We start from the raw sequence: 23,469 nt of genomic DNA, 5'->3' as shown, positions 1-23,469 counted from the left end.
TAGCTTTGCAATCTCTTGTGGAACTGGAGTGCTGACATTTCAGGGACTCCCCATGCCGGCATTCCCACTTGCCTCTCCCTCCTACTGATGCTGCCATAGCCATATCTGCCGGAGCTTGCAGATTGCACTTCATATTGTACTCACCTAGCTTTTAGCACTGCCAATAGCCTCCTCTACTATGCCTAATTGTACATTTTATTTCCCCTACTCCTCCTGGGGGTGATGCCTGGAGACCTCAATCTATCAAGATATCCAGCACACCCGACCACCACCAGTGACGTCCCTGCATCCAGCTCGCCGTTCTGATCTTCCATTTTTGACCCGCTGCCTTACCTCTGGTTGCCTGGCAATTGGAAGAAGACTCGGCTTCGGCATTGGCTTATCTTCCTTGCTTTCCTCTCTCTATTTGACTATCCCTGCCGGCCCCTGGAGGATGGGCTTCCCCTTTGAGTCTGGTCCCTCTCAAGGTTTCTTCCTTCTAGGGAGTTTTTCCTTGCCACTGTCGCCTATGGCTTACTCACTGGGGGCTTTGGGTGAGGATACTGTAAAGCGCTTTGAGACAATGTAATGTTGTGATAATGCGCTATATAAAAATAAATTTGTTGTTGTTGTTGTTGTGTAGGAGGAGATTGAGAGATGAAACTCCGGATGATTTACTCCCTCGGCTAACTAACCAGAACAGGATCGTACCAATACCAAAATGATAAGTTTATAAATGTTTTTCACTACCCTGATTCATTCAGTTATTTATGTTTGTTAATTCCACCTCCCAAGCAAATACATAAATAAACAAACAAACAAATATTCAGGGGGAATGTGTCATAGGTGATAGAATCAGTGGATGAATCTAAAGAAAAAAAGTTATGATTTCTTTCTCTCCAAAACACAATGCAAAAAACTCTTAAGTTAGGTAAGACATTGAAATTTTATGACAGTAGCATGATGCAGAGGAACAACAGAAGGAAAAATCTAACTAAACCTGAGTCAACTAGGACTAATTACACTAAATTAAGTGGAACACACAAAATACCTAAAACCACTTAATAAACAAGCAAGAAATATTACATTTGATTAACTATACTGATGCCTGAGGGAAGTTCTTGTGCTTAATGCAGCAAGTATGTACAGCTGCAGAGACACTACACATAGTGCAAATAAATTAAAAAGTATACAGTACACACACTGATTCCTGAAAAATCAAAATACCATGGAATACTAATGAAATACTTATCAGGATGATGATGACGATGATGATGATAATAATAGAAATAATAATGAATTAGTTTAGGGTATTATGCAATTGACATGTACAATTAAAAAAGAAATTGCACCAGACATTTCCTGTGGCAAAGAAGGGTTGCTTTGTGCCACGTTACTCAAGTCAATTCACTTTATTTTGTATAGTGCATTTTCACAGCCTTACATAGTCTCAAAGCACTTTACTTTGTCCCTGCCCAATTGTCCCAGTGAGCAATATCAAGCCTGAAAAATTATAAAGCCACATTGGCAAGGATAAACTCAGTCATAGTAAGAAACCTTTGGAGGAACCAGAGTGAAAGGGGGAGCCCATCCTCCACAGGGCAGAAGTCAGGTTAACAAAGTCCTGATCTATATGGTTCAATTAGTTAAGTCCGGATGTAAATACAGAATAACTGGCAGCAGGGCACACAGGAAAGACGTCACAGGCAGGAGGGCAGGCAGGAGGGTGGCACAGGCAGGACGTAATGGGCAGGAGGGCGGGCAGGCAGGGCAGCACAGGCAGAAGGGCTGGCGGGTAGCCAGAACTGTTTTGCCACTGCAGTCTGTTTTACAGTTTCATCTGCATTTGTTCCCACAAGGAATAACAACAGCTAATTTATGAACATGCTGCTTTTCAGAAAAGAAGTTTAATTTCTAGGAACATGACCAGTGCAAACATTTAGTGTTGACGGTTCTTTGTAAAATGGATGTTCTGTACTTTTATTGATCTGTCCGTCCATCCATCCATCCATCCATCCATCCATCCATCCATTTTCTAACTACTTCTGATGAAGTTCCGGGTTATGAGGTATCCTGAAGCCCAGGCAATATGGGACACACACACACACATAGGGTATACCTATCTTTATGGGGCCCGCTCATTCACTTCTATGGGATAAATGCTAACGCTAACTATGACAAGCTTAACCCCCACCCTGCCCTAACCATAACCATAAGTAACCCAGCAAAATACAAGAGGTTTTGCATTTTTAGTTTTTCCATAGCAGTCACAGATTTTTATAAAATAGAGTTTTCCTGGTTTTCGGTTTCGTGGTCCCCATAAGGGAAAAAAAACAGGTATTTATCACGTTATGGGGTAGGATAGGTATACCCGCTCGCACACACACACACACACACACACACACATGCACACAAATGGATAGATCAACACAGTTACTATGGATGTCGATCCTGCAATAATGAGACAGAACTATCATACTTAATAGGATCATATCCCTAGTTCTACATATGCATAATTATATTTTAAAAAGATCCCACGCACCCAGCACATGAGATGTTTGAACTTCTGCTCTCTGGTAAACGTTACCGCAGTATGCATTGCAGAACAACCAGATTTAATAAGACCTTCTACCCCCAAAGCCATCAGAATACTAAATGCTAATGAACATAAGTTTATGTGAAACCCTACTCTCTCTTCCTCTCTGTGCACTTTATTACCACAACTGGTATTAAGTTTACTTTTTATTTATACAGTATAGTGCAATAATATAATCACGAATGGTGTGTGAGTGTGCCCTGTGATGGGCTGGCCCCCCATCCTGGGTTGTTCCCTGCCTCGTGCCCATTCCACATTCCGGGATAGGCTCCGGACCACCCGCGACCCAGTAGGATAAGCAGTTTGGAAAATGGATGGATGGATATAACTAACATAAGACAGACATTACACCTAACAAACAATAAACACGAAATAAAGGAGTGGACACAAAAAAAATGTAATGCAATGACCAGATTTAACACCTGGATTATGTCCCCCCTTAGTCTCCTTTGCTCGAGGCTAAACAGATTCAGCTCAGCTAACCTCTCCTCATTAGACATTCCTCTAAGACCAGGAATCATTCTCCCAGCTAAGCAAGCCTGAGTCCGGCTTCCACTCCCCCGATTCCCAGCAATGTTAACTTGGAAGGGCGTGTTCTGTGTGCACAACTGAGACAACCCAGGTGGAGCTCAGCTTATCGGCTGGCAAAATTGCCTTCAGGTATCACCCACCCTAGTGAGAGTCCAAGCTAGGGCTGTTCTCAGAACTCACCCTAAACGAGGTCCTGCTCAAAAGTTGTAATGACCGCCTGAGGTACCTGTGAGCCTTGCCCGTAATGAGTCAGTGGGTGTAGCCGAGCTGACACGCTTTTGGGCGTCCAATTGCTGAGAACTCCCCTTCGGTTTTGACAAACTGTACGATCGCAAGCAGTGACAGCAGAGCCACAGACAAGCTCAACCAGCAGAGAGTGAATGGTAAGCACCCAACACCCGAAGGGCTCAACTGATCACATCCAAACGACTTCCTGATGGGATTGTGTACGTAACTGGTTTACTGTTGTTAATAGTGGTTGAACTTCTATGCAAGTCCCCTTGTTGGGGGAGAGGGAATGAATGAAAGCATAAGGTGAAATAAAACCTAAAATAAATCAAAAAGGTTAAACAGAAATCAAACCAAATGAATTATGTTTCTTCTTCAATTGTAAACATAAATTAGTTATGCAACAATAACCTAATTGGATGTTAATGTATTGTGATCAAATTGATTTAGTCCATGAAGTTAATTCCTGCTTTCAGGCAAGAACCTGTGTGTCCAATTATGCGTGTTGTATCACCGCAGTTGACCACCAGAGACCCAACTCAGATGTTGTTAACCTACTATGGCGGACCACTAGAGGTGCAATTTCAATGGAGTGGCACTGCTATGGCTTGCCACTAGAAGCGCAATTTCAAAATGGAGTGGTAGTTCTATGCCTGACCATCAGGGGAGCAATATCGAAATGGGGTCGTAGTTCTATGCCTGACCACTGGAGGCGCGATTTCGAAATGGAGTGGTAGTTCTATGCCTGACCACTAGAGGCGCAATTTCGAACTGGAGTGGTAGTTCTATGCCTGACCACTAGGGGCGCAATATCGAAATGGAGTGGTAGTTCTATGCCTGACCACCGGGGGCGCAATATCGAAATGGAGTGGTAGTTCTATGCCTGACCACTAGAGGCGCGATTTCGAAATGGAGTGTTAGTTCTATGCCTGACCACTAGAGGCGCAATTTCGAAATGGAGTGGTAGTTCTATGCCTGACCACCGGGGGCGCAATATCGAAATGGAGTGGTAGTTCTATGCCTGACCACCGGGGGCGCAATATCGAAATGGAGTGGTAGTTCTATGCCTGACCACCGGGGGCGCAATATTGAAATGGAGTGGTAGTTCTATGCCTGACCACCGGGGGCGCAATATCGAAATGGAGTGGTAGTTCTATGCCTGGCCACTGGAGGCGCAATTTCGAAATGGAGTGGAAGTTCTATGCCTGACCACTAGAGGTAACCAAACGGTTGCCGACGCAAGATGAGTGACACACACATTTAATGCATGCGCATGCCGCTTGCGGCCTTCTTCTGTGCCTTGCACAGTATAAACCCCCTTAAAACAATTACTGAAGCGAGACGGCGCTCGCGTTACGGCGACGGATTTAAATTGTGAGTGCACTATAATTTGTCGCAAATGGTGCTTAACCACGGTGGGTCTCAAGCACAGGAGACTCCCAATTTCTAAATGACACACTCACAGCGCAAAGTTGTGTTAAACTTGCTTTGTCTACAGCAGGCACACACATACGAGTATGATCCTGATAGGTAACTAAGCTATCGGTCTTATGTCCAAGCGCAACATAATTTAGGTTAGAACCTCGTAACAAGTATTCCCGTTTGCTAATAGAGAGATCTCTCCCAGGATATATAGAAACGGAGAAACTCCGAATCGAACCTGGAAACAAAGCGCTACATCTGAGAATTTCGTCAGACATATGGTTAAGGGTCACTGCAGTTTAATACGAAAGAACTACAATGAAATAACCGAAAATAAAACAAAATAATATAACTACTAATAATAGAAATAAAAATAACTATAATAAGCCCTTATGATCCCGCTTAAATGCCTTCAGATTGCCATGAGTGCGACTTTGGCAACCAGTTCACAGTAGCGCTTCTTCACTGCACGTTCGGTCATAAAAAATTTAAATTGTGTGCTCAGAATAAGTTTAAACCTTCTGCCTTGTGATTATTAACCAATTGTTATGCCGAATGGTCGGCTCCTCCAAACTCAATTGCGAAACACTGTGAGTCTGTTAATGTGTGACTTAAATGGAACTCATTAATAACCAGTATCGCGTAATAACCTGGGTTAGAATAGAAGGCTCATACAACAAGCTGCGTCACCAGGTAATGTAAACGATCGGTAGCGAAGCTCCCCTCACGGCCAACGAGAGAGAGTCTCGCGATATTTCAGGCGAATTTGAGGTTTCAGAGCGTAGATCGCACAGGCAGGGATTCTTGTGAGCACTCAATGAACAGAGGCTGAAGTTGTGTAAAAGACATGCATTTATTCCTATAACTAACATAAGACAGACATTACACCTAACAAACAATAAACACGAAATAACGGAGTGGACACAAACAATGTAATCATGAAAATGCAATGACCAGATTTAAAATGAGTAACCTTAAAAGGGAAAATACTGTTCTGCAATGCAAGCAATTTTGCAAAAAATCTTATCTAGCTCTGATTTAAAAGAACCCAAGGTTTTAGCTTGTGTTACAATAACAGGAAGACTATTCCATACTCTAACTACACGCTGTGTACAGAAATGCTTCATCAAATTCGTTTTAAAATGTTCTCCAGCTAATTTCCACTTATGGCCACGAGTTCTGGTATTTAAACTAACATTGAAATAGTCATTTGGCTGAAAAGCATCCAGACCTGTTAGAATCTTAAACACCTGGATTATGTCCCCCCTTAGTCTCCTTTGCTCGAGGCTAAACAGATTCAGCTCAGCTAACCTCTCCTCATTAGACATTCCTCTAAGACCAGGAATCATTCTCGTTGCCCTACGTTGCACCTTTTCCAAGGCAGCAATGTCCTTCTTAAGGTATGGTAACCAAACCCGCACACAATATTCTAGGTGGGGTCTTACCAAGGAATTATGTTATCGTAGCATCACTTGCCTTGTCTTAAACTCCACACACCTAGAGATGCAATGTGCCTTCTCGCGTGGTGTTCCTGCAGAGGGAGTCTGTGAGTGCTGGAGATTGGGGGAGGGGGCAGTGTGGCTATGTCTGCTCTGTGTTCCTCCAGACGAGCAAAGAAGCTGTTTAGCTCCTTTGCTAAAAGGGCGTTGCTGTTAACAGTGACGGTGTTGTTGCCTTTGAAGTTTGTAATGTGTTGTATTCCCTGCCACACCCACTGTGGGTTGTTGTATGTGAAGTAGACCTCTATTTTCTGTTTCTCTGCCTGCCTGGCAACCTTGATGCCCCTATTCAGGTTAGCTCTGGCTGCACTCTGTGTTCTTGACTGCGCTGTCTTGTCCTGTAGTATTGTATTGTTGCTCTTGTGTTTATCTTGCACTTTCTCCCTCTGTTTGTGCTCCTTTCACTCTGTATAGTTCTATCTTGCCCGCACTTGTGTCATCTTGTGTTGTTTCTGTTTTTCTTCTTTGTCTTGCACCGTGGTCCAGGAGGAACAATGTTTCCTTTCACTGTGTACTGTGTATATTGCTGAAATAACAATAAACCCACTTGACCACCTGCCTCGATTCATCCTGAAGAGTTTTCCAATGTTGTTCAAAGGTCTGTTTGTTTCGGGTGAAGGACACGCCCCTGGACGTGCTGGATAAGGGGACCACAGATCAGTGTCCTCAGTCCTGCTTCTCCCTTCAAAGCTGAGAGGAAGATGACCCGCCTGCTGGTTCTGGTTTTGGCTTATGGAGCTCTGCTTATCTCCACAGAGGCCCAGCAAGATTACCACAGTCTCCCTGCACTCTACAAGACGGCCATTAAACTCGCAGTCGAAAATGCTCATCAAGGAACCCGTCAGCACATGAATTTCTATAACATCCAGGGCCGTCCGAAGGTAACTGCTGAGAAAGTGTTTACAAAAGTGTGAAACTTTCATCATCTGCAAGCTGAACTAATGAGAATCACATTGATTTTGATGTTTTAATTTCAATGCATATGATGCTTAATGTCTCTTCACAATGAAAGTGATGGTTGTATATCTCAGCCCTGGTCAATTTTACCTTCTCACAGTTTCTCTCTGAATCTGCTGCAGTCAAGTCTGTGACAGTTTGCCATTTTTTGGGTGATTATTGTTTGTTATATTGCCTTTAAAACAGTTGTAGGCAATTTTGTATATAACGTGTTTATGTGATTTAGATCAGCAGTGAATACATTGACATTGAGATTCTCTTGAGAGCAACAAAATGTCCAAAGTCAACTGCAACAGACCATCGGGCTGACTGTATTTTCATGGACAAGAGGGTAAGTAAAGAGTCACTGTGACTGTGAGCATTGGACATATCAGTTAGCAAATTAATTTAGGTTCATGTTAACTTTTTTGATGCCCTGCGGAGGAAAGTTAGCCAACAATAAAGTAACAAATAGATAGGTGGCCTCAAACAGCCAGTTCCATCACCTTATTCTCAAATTTTAGTAGGTTTACAGGCTTAAAGGCTGGATTACCAGGCAGTTGAAATCAGCCTTAAATGGCAGTGTGGTGTTTTGTGGTGAAAGGGCAATTAAATCTGGTCAGAGCAGGGTAGATGCGCAGTGTGAATTACCCTTTAAATTTACCTCTTTAAATAGTGAACTACAGGACCACTTAGCTTGATCGGAGGACAGTATTTTAATACAGAGCAGTGTTCAGTTAAACGGGATTTGTTGTTCATACTTTTAGATGAACTTGCTTTGTATAATATAGCCTTAAGGTGACCCTGCTTTGGAAGCTCTTTCCTCTAAAATTGTTCTGTGTCATTAAACCCTGCAGTCCAGCAGCTCTGCCTTAAATCTTTAGATATATCTTTACTACACCTTCTCTCACTGTATTTATTGCCCACCACTCTTTAAATACTGTTTTTGTGTGTCTGTGTGTTTTTGCAGCCATTCATTAACTGTAGAGTTTGCAGCAGACGGTCTGGTAATAATCTTACACATCCATCAATTGACTGTGTACCAAACAAGAAAGTGGATGAAGTAAGTGTAGAGAGTCTTAGCATTATGGAAATGTAACAGGTGTGTGAATTGTGTCTAAACATGTGGTTAAACTTTGATTGTGTTTGTACATGCAAAAATTTGATCAGAGTACTGTTTATTAATGACAAGGTTACTTTTAATCTGAACAACAGTGGCAGCACCAGGGAAAAGCTTGGGGGGGGGGGCTCTAGCTCCTCCTCCAATGACCATAGTACCCCCACAGCACCCCCAAAATATTGGTTTCATTTTTTCTTTAACTATCTGTAAAATCTGTATATTGTGTAAGACATTTTTGCGGTTTTTATAGCATACTTGTAGTGTATTTTTTCTTCAAAGTACACATAGAGGCTCTGTGAGCTAGACGTTAGAATTTCATATTTTATCATATTTTATCCATGCTGTAGCTTATCGTGCTGTGTGCTTCTATACAGCATCTACATAAGCTGAAAAGCTAAAGCACCCGCTCTAAATAATCTCACTCCCCTATAGCACCTGTAGCATTAAGTCACTGGCGCTGCCACTGCTGAATAAACGACTCCAATCTGACTAAACCGCTTAACTTTTCCTCCCCATGTTACATTTCAGGACAAACGACGTAATATGTGTCCTTCTGATAAACCTCCTCTCAGATCTAAAACTGCCTTGGCTTCCAAGGACACTAAAGAAGCTGAAGGAGACTGTCTGGGCTGTTTCTGATGGCTGATGGTCCTGCAATGTGGACCAGAGGAGGAAACTGGAAGGGAAAATGCTTTGCTTTATATCATGCCCACCCAAAGCCCCCAGTGAGTAAGCCATAGGCGCCGATAGCATGGAAAAACTCCCAAGAAGGAAGAAACCTTGGGAGGGACCAAACTCAAAGGGGGAGCCCATCCTCCTGGGGCCGGCAAAGTGTAGGTGCAGGATCACAAAAAACTTAACGAGAGAATTCGACTGTCCCTCACAAAAACTGTAAAGTTTTAGTGGCTAAATTGCTTTTTCTATGCCTTTTCAAACAGGAGGAGATTTGTTTGGCTATATGTAGAAATTTTCTATACAATTTAGACAGCACAGAATCATTAACCTACTTTAATGAATTTATTTATACAACCACATATTTCACACATTTTGACATCAGTCATGCAGTGAAGATACAGTCTCTTTATTTCTTGACGCCAACCCTCCCCATTAATCCGGGCTTGGGACCGACACCTAGTTGAGCTGGCTTGCTCCCTTAAGTGGCTGGGTTAGGCTAAACTATGTACATATTTATAAAGACTACAATAAATTTATAAAGACCTCCCTAAATATGTAGTCTAACAAAACGCAGTTTAAAGAAGGTAGCCTACCTGGTAAACAAAGAAATTAAAAGGCCCACAGCATATAATCGGGCTATATTCCAAGCAGTTTTTAAGAACGTAACCTACATGGCGAAATTGAATTACTTTCTGGACCAACAAACGCAACCAGGCATGAACATTATGCACCTTCCTAGTCTTGATGTAAGTCGTCCTACAGATGAGGACGTTAGGCAGCCTTTAGATCCGACCCATCATGCACTGCAGTTTTTTGCAAATTCCTCAGACGGAAAACCATTAAATACCTCTTCTATTACCTTATATTACCTTATATTCATGTAATAAATATACAAATATCAATTAGTTGGAAATCAGCCAGACAGACGTAATTACTACAAATGGTTTCCACTGTATTTGTGACTCTGAGTGCCGCAGGCTTGGATGCAGTGCCGCACCATTTTGTAAGGCATGCACTGGCCAATCATGTAGCACTTCTCTCAGAAATATTAATGAGACATCACCTACCACCCTGCAAAAAAGAAATTTGCCGCTTGTCCCCCTGCACATGAGCCAACTTGGCTGCGTCAACCAGCGGAGCTCCGGAGCCTCTGGAGAAACACGCGGCAAAAAAGGCTCGCATGCGGTCTTCCAAAGTTTGGGAATACTTCAGTCATGACACCTTTTCTGCGCCTCTACTGTAGCTGGCGTTAATGATGCTGTTTCAGCCATTTTATATTTTCTGTTTACTTATTCTGTCATGTAAGACTGAGACAAATTATCGTTTACGACAATTCTTACACACTGTAGCCTGACTTGCTGACTTAAGTAAGTTTAACTATAAGCTACCTTTGCTAGTGTTTGTGAATAACATGTTTCTCTAGTTATGAAATTATTCCATGTTTTAGCATCTGTTTCAACATTAAAGTCAAATTGGTATACTGAAATATATAAAAACTATTGAACTATTAACTTAAGTCTAACATAGAAAATCCTACTGAATCTCTTAAGATTTTCCTTTTTTGTTAATGCACTAATGTTTAAGAAGTGTCTTAATAAATTGAATTTCAGATTTGTGTGTGGGTGGGAGTGGGTGAATTGTATTAAATTCATACATTCATTCTTTTGGCTCAGACATTACTGACCTAAAACAAATTGAGGCATTGGGTAAGTGCTTAAATTAGCTACTAAATGGCAAAAAATATTCTAAATATCACATTTTCCATTCTTCGGTATAATTTTAACGAATCACCTATGCTGCCAAACATTAACGCATAGATTGTCACAACACTCTATGTTTTAGTTCTTCTTTATGTGTATAGGACGGTGTGATGGTTCTGGTGGTGGGTGTGGCCGACCCTGCTCGCGATGTTTGGCTATGCTGCAGTCCCAGGGACCAAGTTGGAACACATTTCCACCTTCAAGCTTAGGTGGAAAAACGGCACCGAGACCCAGCAGCAGGACAACTTCACTTGTCCAGACAACCAGCCCTGCTTCATCATTGAAGTAAGCCCTGTGAACAGGAGCGAGATGTACTTCTGCAGTGGATGTTATAGTCTGCCGGAGTGCCCCCTCAAGTGGGTGTGTGACTTAACTCGATGGATGAATTGGACAGAATGTACTGTTACTAGAGGTCGACCGATATGGGTTTTTCAATAGCCGATGCCGATATTTAGGAGTCAGGGTCAGGCGATGGCCGATATATGCTGCTGATTTTTTTTGGCCGATAATTGGACGTTTTCCCCTCTATTTGCATGGTAAAATATCACACTAATAATAACAAACGATACACAAAATTTCTCAATTTAGCATTTATTGAATACTCAACTTGGAAACAATAACACATTTATAAACAATAAAAATAGCAGCATCAGAATCTCTGTTAGTGCACAATATAGCAGCAAACTCCTCATGTTTGACGGAAGGAAATTTGTAAACAATACAAAAAGGAATAAGCATGTTATCTTCAGTTGTAATCCCACTTCCAGTCCCTGAGTCTTACTCACCACACTCATACTTCACAGCAATCAGACAGCAGTTAATTAACCAGAAGAGAAAAATGCAAAAACACAACAGAACTTGTAAATAATAACAAACTAATAGACAATAAAAATAGCAGCATCAGAATCTCTATTAGTGCCAAATATAGCAGCAAACTCCTCATGTCTGACGGAAGGAAAATTTGTAAATACACAAAGGAATGAGCACATCTTCAGTTTTAATCCCATTTCCAGTCCCTGAGTCTTCCTCATCCCACAAGCAGGCAAGGCATGTCACCCCGGTTGTGTGACACTTATTTTATATAATAAAATAAGTGCCCCCTGCGGCCCCAGAGCCCGAGCAGCCGTCTCCGCTGCCTGCAGCTACCGCGCCCACGTCCGAGGCGCTTTCCCTGCCTGCAGCTCCCGGGCAGGCGCCCCCTCTGCAGCCTGCAGCTCCAGTCCCTGGCCCCACTCCAGTCCCTTCTCCCCCTGTGACTCTGGTACCCTCACCCCGACGAGCCCGACCCCGGCCACGGGTCCTTATGTCTGTGTCCCATAAGGGGAGAGGACACAGACGCACGGCTGGGGTCCCACCCGCCCAGCCCCCTGGCTCGCCCTCCCTCGCCGGCGCTAGGGCTTGGTCGGCGCCTGCGGGTCCTGGCCCTCCGGGTCGGCTGTCGTCTGCGGGTCCCCCTCCGCGGCCTCGTCGCCCTGCCTCGGTCCCTCCTCCGGCGTCTTATCGGTTGCCTGCGGGCCCCCCGACGGCGGCTCCTCATTCGCCTGCTGGTCCTCCCGCTCTGGCGTGTCGGAGGACGTCGCCGTCTGCTGCGGCTCCCCCTCTCTCCTTGCCCTCGCCAGGGTCCCTTCCAGCTCCTTCGTCCCCTTCCCTGGTCTCCCCTCCGACTCCCTCCTTCGTCCCTGCGTCTGTCCCTCACCCCGTCTCCTCGGCCCCTCCGGCTCCGGCCTCCCGGCCGCCTGCAGCCCTTCCGGCTGCCTCCCGTCGCCCGCTGGGTCTCCCTCGGGCTCCTCTTGGTTCCCCCTCCTTCTCTCCCTGGCCTCCCGTCTTTGTCCCTCCTGCCTCTGCTCCCCCTCGCTTTGTTCCTCCTGTCTCTGTCCCTCCTCTCTTTGTCCCTCATCCCTCTGGCTTCTGCTCCTCTTTCCCCGATGTTCCCTTCGTTCACTCCCGGTCCTTTTGTCCTGCCTGTTCCCTCCGTGTCCCCCTTTCTGATCTGTTTCTCTGCCTTTCCTGTTTTATGTCAAGTCTTGTCCTGGCTCCTTCCCCTGTGCCAGTTCTGTCTGTCCGTTCTGTTCCCTGTCCCTCATTAATGAGGTTTTATATAGATATACATATATGCCCGGCTTGTCCGCTCCTCGTGTGTGCCACGCCCCCTGATTACCCACGTGTGCTTCCCTGATCGTCTCCTGCTTTGCCCGATTACTTTGATTAGTCATGACCTATTTTAAGTTCTGGTCTTACCTGTTTGCCCTGTCCGTCATTGTAGTTTGTCAATGCCTGCGTTCCGTCCTGCTCTACCCGCTCCGTTTCCCCGATTAAAGACCCGTTTTCACAAACACAAAAAATTGGTTCAGATAGGCGACGGACAATCTGATTGGCTCAGATAGGCGACGGACAATCTGATTGGCTCAGATAGGCGACGGACAATCTGATTGGCTCAGATAGGCGACGGACAATCTGATTGGCTCAGATAGGCGACGGACAATCTGATTGGCTCAGATAGGCGACGGACAATCTGATTGGCTCAGATAGGCGACGGACAATCTGATTGGCTCAGATAGGCGACGGACAATCTGATTGGCTCAGATAGGCGACGGACAATCTGATTGGCTCAGATAGGCGACGGACAATCTGATTGGCTCAGATAGGCGACGGACAATCTGATTGGCTCAGATAGGCGACGGACAATCTGATTGGCTCAGATAGGCGACGGACAATCTGATTGGCTCAGATAGGCGACGGACAATCTGATTGGCTCAGATAGGCGACGGACAATCTGATTGGCTCAGATAGGCGACGGACAATCTGATTGGCTCAGATAGGCGACGGACAATCTGATTGGCTCAGATAGGCGACGGACAATCTGATTGGCTCAGATAGGCGACGGACAATCTGATTGGCTCAGATAGGCGACGGACAATCTGATTGGCTCAGATAGGCGACGGACAATCTGATTGGCTCAGATAGGCGACGGACAATCTGATTGGCTCAGATAGGCGACGGACAATCTGATTGGCTCAGATAGGCGACGGACAATCTGATTGGCTCAGATAGGCGACGGACAATCTGATTGGCTCAGATAGGCGACGGACAATCTGATTGGCTCAGATAGGCGACGGACAATCTGATTGGTTCAGATAGGCGACGGACAATCTGATTGGTTCAGATAGGCGACGGACAATCTGATTGGCTCAGATAGGCGACGGACAATCTGATTGGCTCAGATAGGCGACGGACAGTCTGATTGGCTCAGATAGGCGACGGACAATCTGATTGGCTCAGATAGGCGACGGACAATCTGATTGGCTCAGATAGGCGACGGACAATCTGATTGGTTCAGATAGGCCGTCGCCTATCTGAACCAATCAGATTGTCCGTCGCCTATCTGAACCAATCAGATTGTCCGTCGCCTATCTGAACCAATCAGATTGTCCGTCGCCTATCTGAACCAATCAGATTGTCCGTCGCCTATCTGAACCAATCAGATTGTCCGTCGCCTATCTGAACCAATCAGATTGTCCGTCGCCTATCTGAACCAATCAGATTGTCCGTCGCCTATCTGAACCAATCAGATTGTCCGTCGCCTATCTGAACCAATCAATCAGATTGTTTTTCTTACACAAAAAATTATTCCGTTTTCAAAACACTTTTGTGCAAGAAATGCTCCCATGAGCCTGTGTTTAGTGCCTACAGAGGTCTTCTTTTTGCCACTGGTACAGGAGAGTACGGGTCCCACCTTGCCACAGCCAGGCACCTCCACGCCATCGACGGGCCGCGGAATCTCGATGGAGCGCACGTTGCCGTACTTGCAACACTCCTCCCGGATGTCCTCCAGGATCTCCTCGTAGTCCTCGTCGTCCACCAGCTCCTCGGGCATGACCATGTTGAGGAGGCACAGCACCTCCGTGGGCATGCCGGAGCTCTGCAGCCGCTGCAGCCCTGGAACCTGCAGCGTCACCGGCGTCTCGATGATGGCCGTCTGTCCCGGGGGGCGACAAGAGTGTCAGATACCCCCTGATCGTCCAATCGTCTCGAGTAACAGCGAGAAATTTACATGGACCCAAATAAACCCAAGAAATAGGGGCATTAAGCTTCCTGGGAGGCACCCAGGAACCAAGTTGGGTTTAGGACATCAGAAAGGCGGCAGCCGAGGGCAAATACTCACAGCGTTGGCATTCTTAGCCCCCACGCTTGCCCGCTGGACGATGAGCTTCTTGTCTCCGAGCTGCATGCCATTGAGTCCAGCCACGGCCTGCGGGATGCATCCCACACAAGCGTCAGCAATTCCATCCGGAAGCCCCGAGTCACCCCAGACCTTCCAGCTGCTGCCCCACCTCACGCACCTGGTCAGTGGCACTGATGTCCACGTATTCACAGAAAGCATAACCCTTAGACAGTGACGTGGCACTGTCCTTCACAAGGTTGAAGGCCTTAAGAGGTCCGAACGACGTCAAGAGTTCCTTCACCTGGGCAAGAGGAGGAGACGCGGGGGGGCGATTAGCCCGACAGTCCAGGCACGGCGCCTCGCTAGAAATGCTAATCTTAACTGTGGGAGAAGCAGCATGTTAAACTTTGCAAAACGACATGAGGAAACAGTGAAGACATCAGGAAAATGGCTTTATGACAAGTGGCTCGACATTACGGTGCAACACTAGAGCTCAAAGCCCCCTGTGCCCTTTCTGCATGACTTACTTACTGGGAGCGTACAAAAGTAACTATTTTGATTCTTGTCAATGAATGATAACACAGATTCCCCCCCCCCATCCTACAGCATATACAACACAACTGAATTCCTAATCAAGTTCTCTGATAATTCCAACTACGAATTTTGAAATATGGACCGAGTTGCATCTGATTTTAAGGGCCACAATAATTAAGCTAGATGGTATATAAAAAAAAAACTAAATAAAAACAGCTAATTATATGTTAAGTGTTCCATGTATACAATGTGGAGGGGGGGGGGGCGACTCGGCAGAACACAAACCCAGCCGAATCACTGACTTCCTGTTCTTAAAACCAAGAACCACATTGGTGCAGTTAATTAGAGGGACAAAGCCTACAGGAGATAAACTCACAGGTAAAGCTAAGAGCCGCCACAGGGTCCTGCTAAAGGGGCCACGGCTTGAAACCAAACAGGACGAAATAGCTCTGCTAACATCATTCCTCACTTATTCTACAGGAATCTACTGTAAAGCCGCATTAACCACTGACTTCAGAAAGGAGTCACCTGGGACACTGGCAGCCACAAGAGGGCGCTACCTCCTACCTTCTCTTAGGGGCAAAAAAAAAAAAAAAATCAAATTTATACCCTGTGATCAGCATAATAAGTCTCTCCCCAGCCTTCAACCCCCAAAAAAAGGACCCCATATGCTTAAGAGCACTCCAGGACAGAGCCCCCCCACAGGGGCAGGCCGTCGACAGGGAGGATATCCGTGCGAGGGACGGAATGTCTTACTTGCCTTGTGTTACATGTTGGCATGGCAGCAGTAGGTCAGTACTACTGAACAAATTATGAGCGAAGACTTAACGATCTTACAGGCCCCTAGCTGGGGACAAAGTGGGGAACAAAAATGAAAGAGCTGTAAGTATCAAAGCGGTAGCAGGGACTGCAAAAAAAATGTAAACACCAGGATACAAGCAGCGGTTTCCATTTCACCTGTCTATGGCACATTTACTGGCTTTGACGTGAAATACATTAACAGTTCTGCTGGATTCAAACTCTCTCCCCCCAGTGCTGCTTTGGTACAGCCTTCCTCTTGACTTGGATTACATGTGACTCACACTGGATAAGAAAGATTACGATGACAATCCGAAAAGGAGGAAAAAAATCAAAGAAAAACAAACTGACTGCACTTCTCACTTACCTTTCACTGAAACCGCGATCACTATCTTGTGGGCTGAGTCTTGCCATTTTTAACAGTTTAGGCTAAAGTGAGTGGGACACCGGAGCTCAAAATGTTACAATGCAGGGGTGGACGCAAAACGTTTTGCGATTAACTTTTGCAAAATAAATAGGTAAACTATTAAATGCCTGTATGGATTATGTCTATAATGGGCCGATTTCAGTGGGGTGGCGATATAGGAAGAAAAAAAAAAAATCATAAAAGATGCTAATGAGAAGTAGAAAATGTCTAAAATGTGACCCTTTCAACACTTTCAGAGTAAGACGACCTCATCTGTGCATGTTGTTATGGTAATATTATCCATCACTGACGTCATAACAGAATAGGGCATGGGGCACGATGTGAAAACTCCAGTGAAGCTGATAATCGTTCACCGGGAAAAAGGTCCGAAGTATTTTCTGCCTTTCGAGCGACACAGCAATGTAGGGAACGATTCTTCCGCAGCTCCCCATCGCTGTTAACGGGATGTGAAGTCATCGTTCTCAGTGTGCGGACATGGACGTGAGACACGGCACGTCTGCGAATACTGAAGCGTTTGGGGACTTGGTCGATCTCCCCCACATTTCAAGCACAGTCTATGGTAGTGTTTCCCAGCCCAGTCCTCGGGGGTACCCCCCCGGTCAGTCCACGTTTTTGCTTCCTCTCAGCACACCTGTACCAGGTATTCGGTGTTCCTGATTGGCTGGGAGCTAGGAGGGAGCGAAAATGTGGACAGTCGGCGGTTCCCCGAGGACTGGGATTGGGCAAACACAGGTGTACGGCAATGTGGAGGTATTCGTCAGTTAGGTGACGCGCAGATGACTCGATTTTAAATTTTCATGCAGCAAAACGACGCGGCTGATTCATCCGACTAACACTCAGCAATTAACCCGATATACAAATATTCCAGGGTACCCAGCAACAGGCAGCACAGGGACTGGCTACGTGACTGGTTTGGCAAGCCGCCAGCTGTAAGGCACGTTTCCCAAAGCCTTTGTTGCTAATAAGGTTATTTGCTAACAACATTAGATAACAACTGAATGGTTCCAACTATGCAAGTCGATAACATGAGGTTTTGGGAAACGTACCTTTTACATTAGCGGGGTCTCAATATCTTCATAATTTACAGCTGGATAAACAATGAGCGTAATGTAACTGTCAACTCATTACCTACATGTCTAATAAATGTTTAATAAATCCCATGAATATCTTTAAAAAAAAAAAAAAAAAAACCTCAAATGTGCGGCTATTTTCAGCAGCTAGCTTTAAACATGATGCTGACATTTGACCCCCCAGTATCTTGTAATGAATTTTAAGCGGTGAGGTAACTTTGACAGGCTTTCTTTTCCTACTAATCAGTTACACAGAGACGAGTGTTTATTTTATGTATGTATGTGCGTGCGCGTGCGTGCGTGCGTGCGTGTGCGTGTGTGTGCATGCCTGCTTGAGTTCCACGTGCAGCAGTGGGACAGAAACACAGGAGGGTTGTGGGTCGGCTCCCCGGCGACAGAGACTGAGGGCGGGGTACCTGATCGTCACTGAGATAGTTGGGCAGGCCTCCGACAAAGAGCTTGTGTGGCGAGTCTGGAACCACGGTGGAGACGACCCCTGCAGACAGAGCGGCACGGCGCCCAAAGCCGGCCGATCACAGCAAACCGTCAACATGCCGGATAATGACCACGAGCAAACGGCGCGAGTGAAATAAGCCAACTTCAAATCAGTATGACGTCGTTATCTCCTATATAATATCAGATAAATGTAACTCCAGCAAAAAAATACCTAAATACTGGGGCAGTTTGACGACTGTTTTTTGTCTCTCCCATCTTGCTCTCCATGGGAGATGCTGACACATGCAGCACCAGTCAAAAGTATGGACACACCTGCTCTTAATGCATTTGTCTCTATTTTAGCTGTTATTCACCTTATAGTAAAAGGCCTTTGGGCATGGAAGTTATGCATATGAAGTACTGCAAAGACAAAATTTTTGTCTCTTCAAAATAGGAGCCATTGGCTTCGATGACAGCATTGCGGACTCAACCAGCTAACATATGTACCCACCTGGACCGTTTCTCCAACAGTCCTCGAGTTTCCACAAGTTCTGCGCGCAAGCTGGCTACCTTACTCTTACTCTCATCCAACTGATCCCAAACCAGCTCTATAGAGTTTAGGTTGGGGGGCTGTGGGGACCATCTCTTTCCTAGTTCACAAGGTAATAAGCTACTTGCATAACCTTCAAGGTGGGCTTTGGGTCATTATCTTGCTGAAAAACAAGTCATTTTCAGTAGGTGTGTCCAGAATTTTTAACTAGAATAGGAGCCAGCAACCCTAGAACAATTTGGGGGTTAGGGTCCTTGCTCAAGGGCCCAGTGGTGAAATCACTCTGCCAACCCTGCCAACCAGCAACCTTCTTTTCATGGGCAAACATCACAGAGCCACACAACACCCCTATGTTAACAGTAAGAAGTGAGTGACTGAGCTGTGTGTGTGTGTGTGTGGCTCAGCTGGTTAGGATGCCAGCGTTATCATCAGAAGATCACTGGTTCACATCACTGGTGATCACACCACTGGGCCGGCGAGTTTGCTCTAGGGACAGGCTGACCCTGATTTCTCAAAAAAAAAAAAAAAAAAAAACATTCTTCACTTTGGATAAAACTGTCTGCTAAATATTTACAACATTAAGTAAATAAAAGTGAAAGTCTCCCTCTTTATATGACAAGACATCCGCAGCTTGCGAAGGACAGTCAGTCCGTAACGAGTACAAAAAACTGGCCTTGCCGATCGGCTCTTCAAAGGTAAATAAAGATTAAGGTTATGACGGCGACAAGCAAAACGGACCTGGTACGTGGAAGGCGGGCTGCTCTGAGATGCCAGGCAGGGGGCGATAGTCGTGGGGCCGCCTGATTTTTAACGACTGACCCTGGAAAATGATGCCGTCGAAGGCCATTGCCTGCGTGGTCTCATCCACGGACCGAAACTAGGGCAGAACGAAGAACGTCGTTAATCAGGGAAGGCTGCGGTCTCCGCCTGGACACAGCAGCCATTAGGCAGGAAAGACTCTTACTTCAAGGAAGGCAAAGTTCTTGTCCTGGTTTATCTGAACAGCGAGGACGGGATTGGTGGGACCTTGACATAAGCCAGCCAATCGCATCTGGGTATTGAAGAAATCCGCCATGGCCTCCTAAAAAGACAGGCAGACACACTGAATGAAGACAGGCAGACGTCTGAAGACATCAAAACAGGCAAACGAGAAAAAAAATGACTGACAAGTCTAGTACATTTATCTATTTATTTTGCGGACACTTTCATCCAAAGCAACATACATTTCATTGAAGAAGCAGGACCAGACAGTTCCTAGAGCAAATAGTGCTTAAGGGCTGCGCTCGGGGGCCCAATGGTGAAATCACTCTGCTGCCCAAGGGATTTGAACCAACAACCTTCTTGTGACCGGCTCAGTGTCCTAACTCACTGAGCTACACATGACACCAGTATGCATGACAGAAGGCAACGCGGGACTTTGCCTGGACTCACCTCCGTCAGGCCGAAGGGGATGTTGCCGACATAAAGCCGCCTGGCCTGCCGGGTCATCTGGCTGCCGACCATCGGCACCTGGGTGGGCGTCACTGCCACGCCGCTGGTGGTGGATGTTGCCAGTAAAGCTATCGTGGGGATCTGCCCTGCAGCTGTGGGGAGGAGAAAGGGCTTCAAGACCCCAACCAGGGACGGCCAGAACATCCGGATCGTCGCCTTCATTTGCTTCTAACCCCTAGGTTTAAGCTCTCTTCACACTGTCTGAAATCATCCCAAGTGTTATTCCCTCTTTGACCAGCAGGGGGGAGGAGGGCACTCCAGAATAAATGCTTTCATTGCAACCAATATACCATAACCTTGCAATACTGAACTAGCACACATGGAAGCGTCGCATCCAAACCTTGCATTGCCTTGTACTGCATGGGGGTGATGTGCTCGAATCCCGGAGGGGGAACATCCCAGTACTTGTATGTCCTTTTCTTACGGCTTCTCCGAGGAGAGTAGCTGCCCAAACACAAAACAGAAGGTTGTTTTCCCCAAACAATACAGTGTAAACACTCAGAATCTGGCAAAAACAAACAGATGGCAGAATGTTTACATTTAACTTTGGATCGCAGGCAGTTTAAGGTCATGAGGGTGTGACCATGCGCCACTTTTTAGGCTGGCTTTGAGGTCCCATCGCTATGGCGGGGGCTACTTATAAACGCCAGTTAAAATTTAATATGGGTACAGTCCCCCTTCCCACCACGAAGAAACCAATTGGTTGATTGTGAAAGAAACTTGTTAAGAGGCCTCAAACCATGCTAGATATCAGCTTCAGTGCCTGTAACCGGGACCGTGAGGGGGGGTACCTGTGCTTCTTGTGCTCGCGTGAGCTGCTCCGTCGGTCACGACCCTTGCGGTCGCGGCTGCTGCTGCGCTTCTCGTGACTCCGCCCCCTGGAGTCCTTGCTCCAGCGGCGGTGCTTCTCGCCACGGCTCAGAGACCGGCTGCGGCTACGCTTCTTGTGTCGCTCCTTCTCCCGCTCTGGGGGACGACACCGTGGTACCAGTGAGACGGTGGGCGGAGCGACATGACTGCCCCCCTACCATCCATTTCGATAAATCCAAGATGTGTAACTCAGAGGGATTATGAATGTGTGTCCGGATGGTTGTGGGTTTGAAGCCCATGAGTCACAGAGTAATCATATTACCAACTTCCCTGGGGTGCTGGATGCTGACTGACCCAGCGCTATGCCTTAAAAGTCACTTACGGAGACCAAGATGTGGTACGGGGTCTAACTCCCCAGTTTCCTCACCAGAATGAAGCACCTCCATTCAATTCACATATTCAATCACACCCTCCTGAAACAAACACACCCATCTCTCAATGGCTAATAATTTCAAGGGCACAAGGACATCCCCTTGAATGTCAGTCTGTTGTGAAACAATAAAAACATAACCAGACTAATTAATGATATAGGAGCACAGTGGTGAGTACAGTTGCCTCACGCCTCCGAGTCTGGAGGCCTGAATTTTGCCTCTGCTCTCTGTATGGGGAATTTGCCTGGAATAGGCTCCAGGGGAGCCTGACTAAGATAACTGGTTGGACGATGGATGGGTAATTAATATCGTTTCAATCTGACAGACAGCACTTTATTAAACTAGCAATAAAATATCACCTTTCTATCCCAGCAGGTCCTTCATATAGAAGCTTAAATAAATCCCTGAAGGTGCAGTTTTCAGTGAAGCATTTAAACGCAGGTGCTGCTCGAGGAATCAGCTTCATGCATCAGTTATAACAGCGTTACGGTAATGCACCGCTGCAAAAGTACAGACACGGAGCGGCCAATGCATCTTACGTAAATCGGTAATAACCAATTACCGCAATCGCAGGCATAGTCAGAGCGCAGATATGAATGACTGGAACTGCTAGTTTATCAAACACGGCGGCACTTAGTGCTCGTCTAGCCGAATCAGGTCGTTTCGAATGACATTTTAGTGATTTAGTGATAAGGAGCTGATATGACAAGATTGCCATTTGATAGGTACATAAATCAATCCTACTTTCGACTCCGTTGTAACGCATGTTGTATATTTCAGTTGCGTTAGTATGGCTTAAGTTTATTCAGTTTACTGGATTCTCTGCACTTTAATGAAGTTATATGTGTATTGTTATATAACTGTACATCATTGTTAGTTACTGCTATCCGCTGTAAAGGTAGATACAGGTGCAAGACTTTGCAATAACGACCTAAAAGCAGTTGTTATGATTCCAGGGAACGCGGCTGATTTTTAGAGTCTATACATCATGAAGAAACGGCGATCGTGTGAGAAAGACTTATTCTGTACGGATGACAGGGCCAGCATTTCGGACCCAAGGGAAAGGCTATTGTGCATCGGAAAGAGACAAAATCATATCATTATATAGAAAACTCGTCGTAGTATTTAAAAACCAAGTAACTAACACTGTTATTAAGTGCGGACTTTAAATCAAGTGGTCGCGGTCGTTTTTATTTGCATAAAACTTTAAACGTGATCTTGAAAATATAACGCTTGCAACAAACATCCATGCATAGTGTGTTACTGCGAATGAAAATACGCGGGTCGCAATTTATGATCCAAGTGTATAATGGTAAATAATTAAATAAATAAAACCGCAGGCTTTCACATCGAGTGCACCCCAATAACGTTTCATTGAAATGTCCATGTTATGTACGCCGGGCACTGATGGATGCAGGCCTAGCGATCTCTATAACAATGCCAAGCAAAGAATGTCACTGATTTACCAAAGCGGTCAGTTTTCGGGGATCCTGCGGCAGCTGGGAGAAGAAGAATCGGGCAGGTTTCAGAATCGGCGAGCGCTCGGATAAAAGGCACCGATTTCCCAGCCGCGCTTTTCTTTTCGGAACCAGCAGAAGTGCCCTCCGCACCATCCTCGGCGCTAGGACACGCCGGCCACTTTATTACCCTAAAACAGGGAGCATACACCGATCTTCAAAGCCAAACTTACCTTGCCGATTTTCGCTTAACTGCTTCTCAAACTCATCGAAATCGGACATTTTTCAGTCCGTACTAAAGACGTATTGCAAAATAAGCAGAGGTCCAACAGTAGGCCTTTGAATGGGCTACAGGCTGCATTGGGTTCTGCTGCTTTTTCTTCCGAGTCGCCTGCCCCTCCTCCCCCGAAGTCATCGGCTCTTCCTCGGTTGTATCACACACAGGTTCGGAAACATTCGATGCGCATTACCGTCCCCTCCTGCACTGGAGGGTTAAGGACAACGTGATTATATCGAACCAAAATTGAAATGTGCAAGTTGACTTTCCTAGTTATACGT

The 23,469-nt window shown here is 45.8% G+C and overlaps 1 protein-coding gene across 2 annotated transcripts; it reads right to left on the bottom strand.

The window, feature by feature from the left end:
- Positions 1–14,093: 14,093 nt before the first annotated feature.
- On the bottom strand, positions 14,094–23,193 carry LOC125728142 (splicing factor U2AF 65 kDa subunit-like). Of its 2 annotated transcripts, none has more exons than XM_049005214.1 (10): positions 23,145–23,193; positions 21,005–21,179; positions 20,554–20,657; positions 20,154–20,305; positions 19,687–19,803; positions 19,461–19,599; positions 18,154–18,233; positions 15,087–15,209; positions 14,881–14,995; positions 14,094–14,721 (listed from the first exon to the last, which is right to left on the bottom strand). In XM_049005214.1, exons 1-10 carry the CDS (start codon positions 23,191–23,193, stop codon positions 14,345–14,347), a joined length of 1,431 nt encoding a protein of 476 aa, XP_048861171.1. In that variant the 3' UTR covers positions 14,094–14,344. The 2 variants fall into 2 exon arrangements, with proteins under 2 accessions (XP_048861171.1, XP_048861172.1); XM_049005215.1 differs by having other exon boundaries at positions 14,094–14,722; positions 14,909–14,995.
- Positions 23,194–23,469: the final 276 nt, after the last annotated feature.

This window comes from Brienomyrus brachyistius, unplaced genomic scaffold (assembly GCF_023856365.1).
Source record: "Brienomyrus brachyistius isolate T26 unplaced genomic scaffold, BBRACH_0.4 scaffold170, whole genome shotgun sequence".
Taxonomy (NCBI): Eukaryota; Metazoa; Chordata; class Actinopteri; order Osteoglossiformes; family Mormyridae; genus Brienomyrus; species Brienomyrus brachyistius.
This window is presented reverse-complemented; position numbering and strand designations above follow the sequence as displayed.

What these genes read in the sequence shown, in the direction of transcription:
- LOC125728142 (XM_049005214.1), bottom strand. Translation starts at nt 23,193, where the DNA reads ATGTCCGATTTCGATGAGTTTGAGAAGCAGTTAAGCGAAAATCGGCAA. An exon ending in AGAACTTTGCCTTCCTTGAA is followed by an intron (nt 19,600 to 19,686) that starts GTAAGAGTCTTT and finishes GTTCTGCCCTAG; the next exon opens with TTTCGGTCCGTGGATGAGAC. An exon ending in ACTATCTCAGTGACGATCAG is followed by an intron (nt 15,210 to 18,153) that starts GTACCCCGCCCT and finishes CCTCTTGCCCAG; the next exon opens with GTGAAGGAACTCTTGACGTC.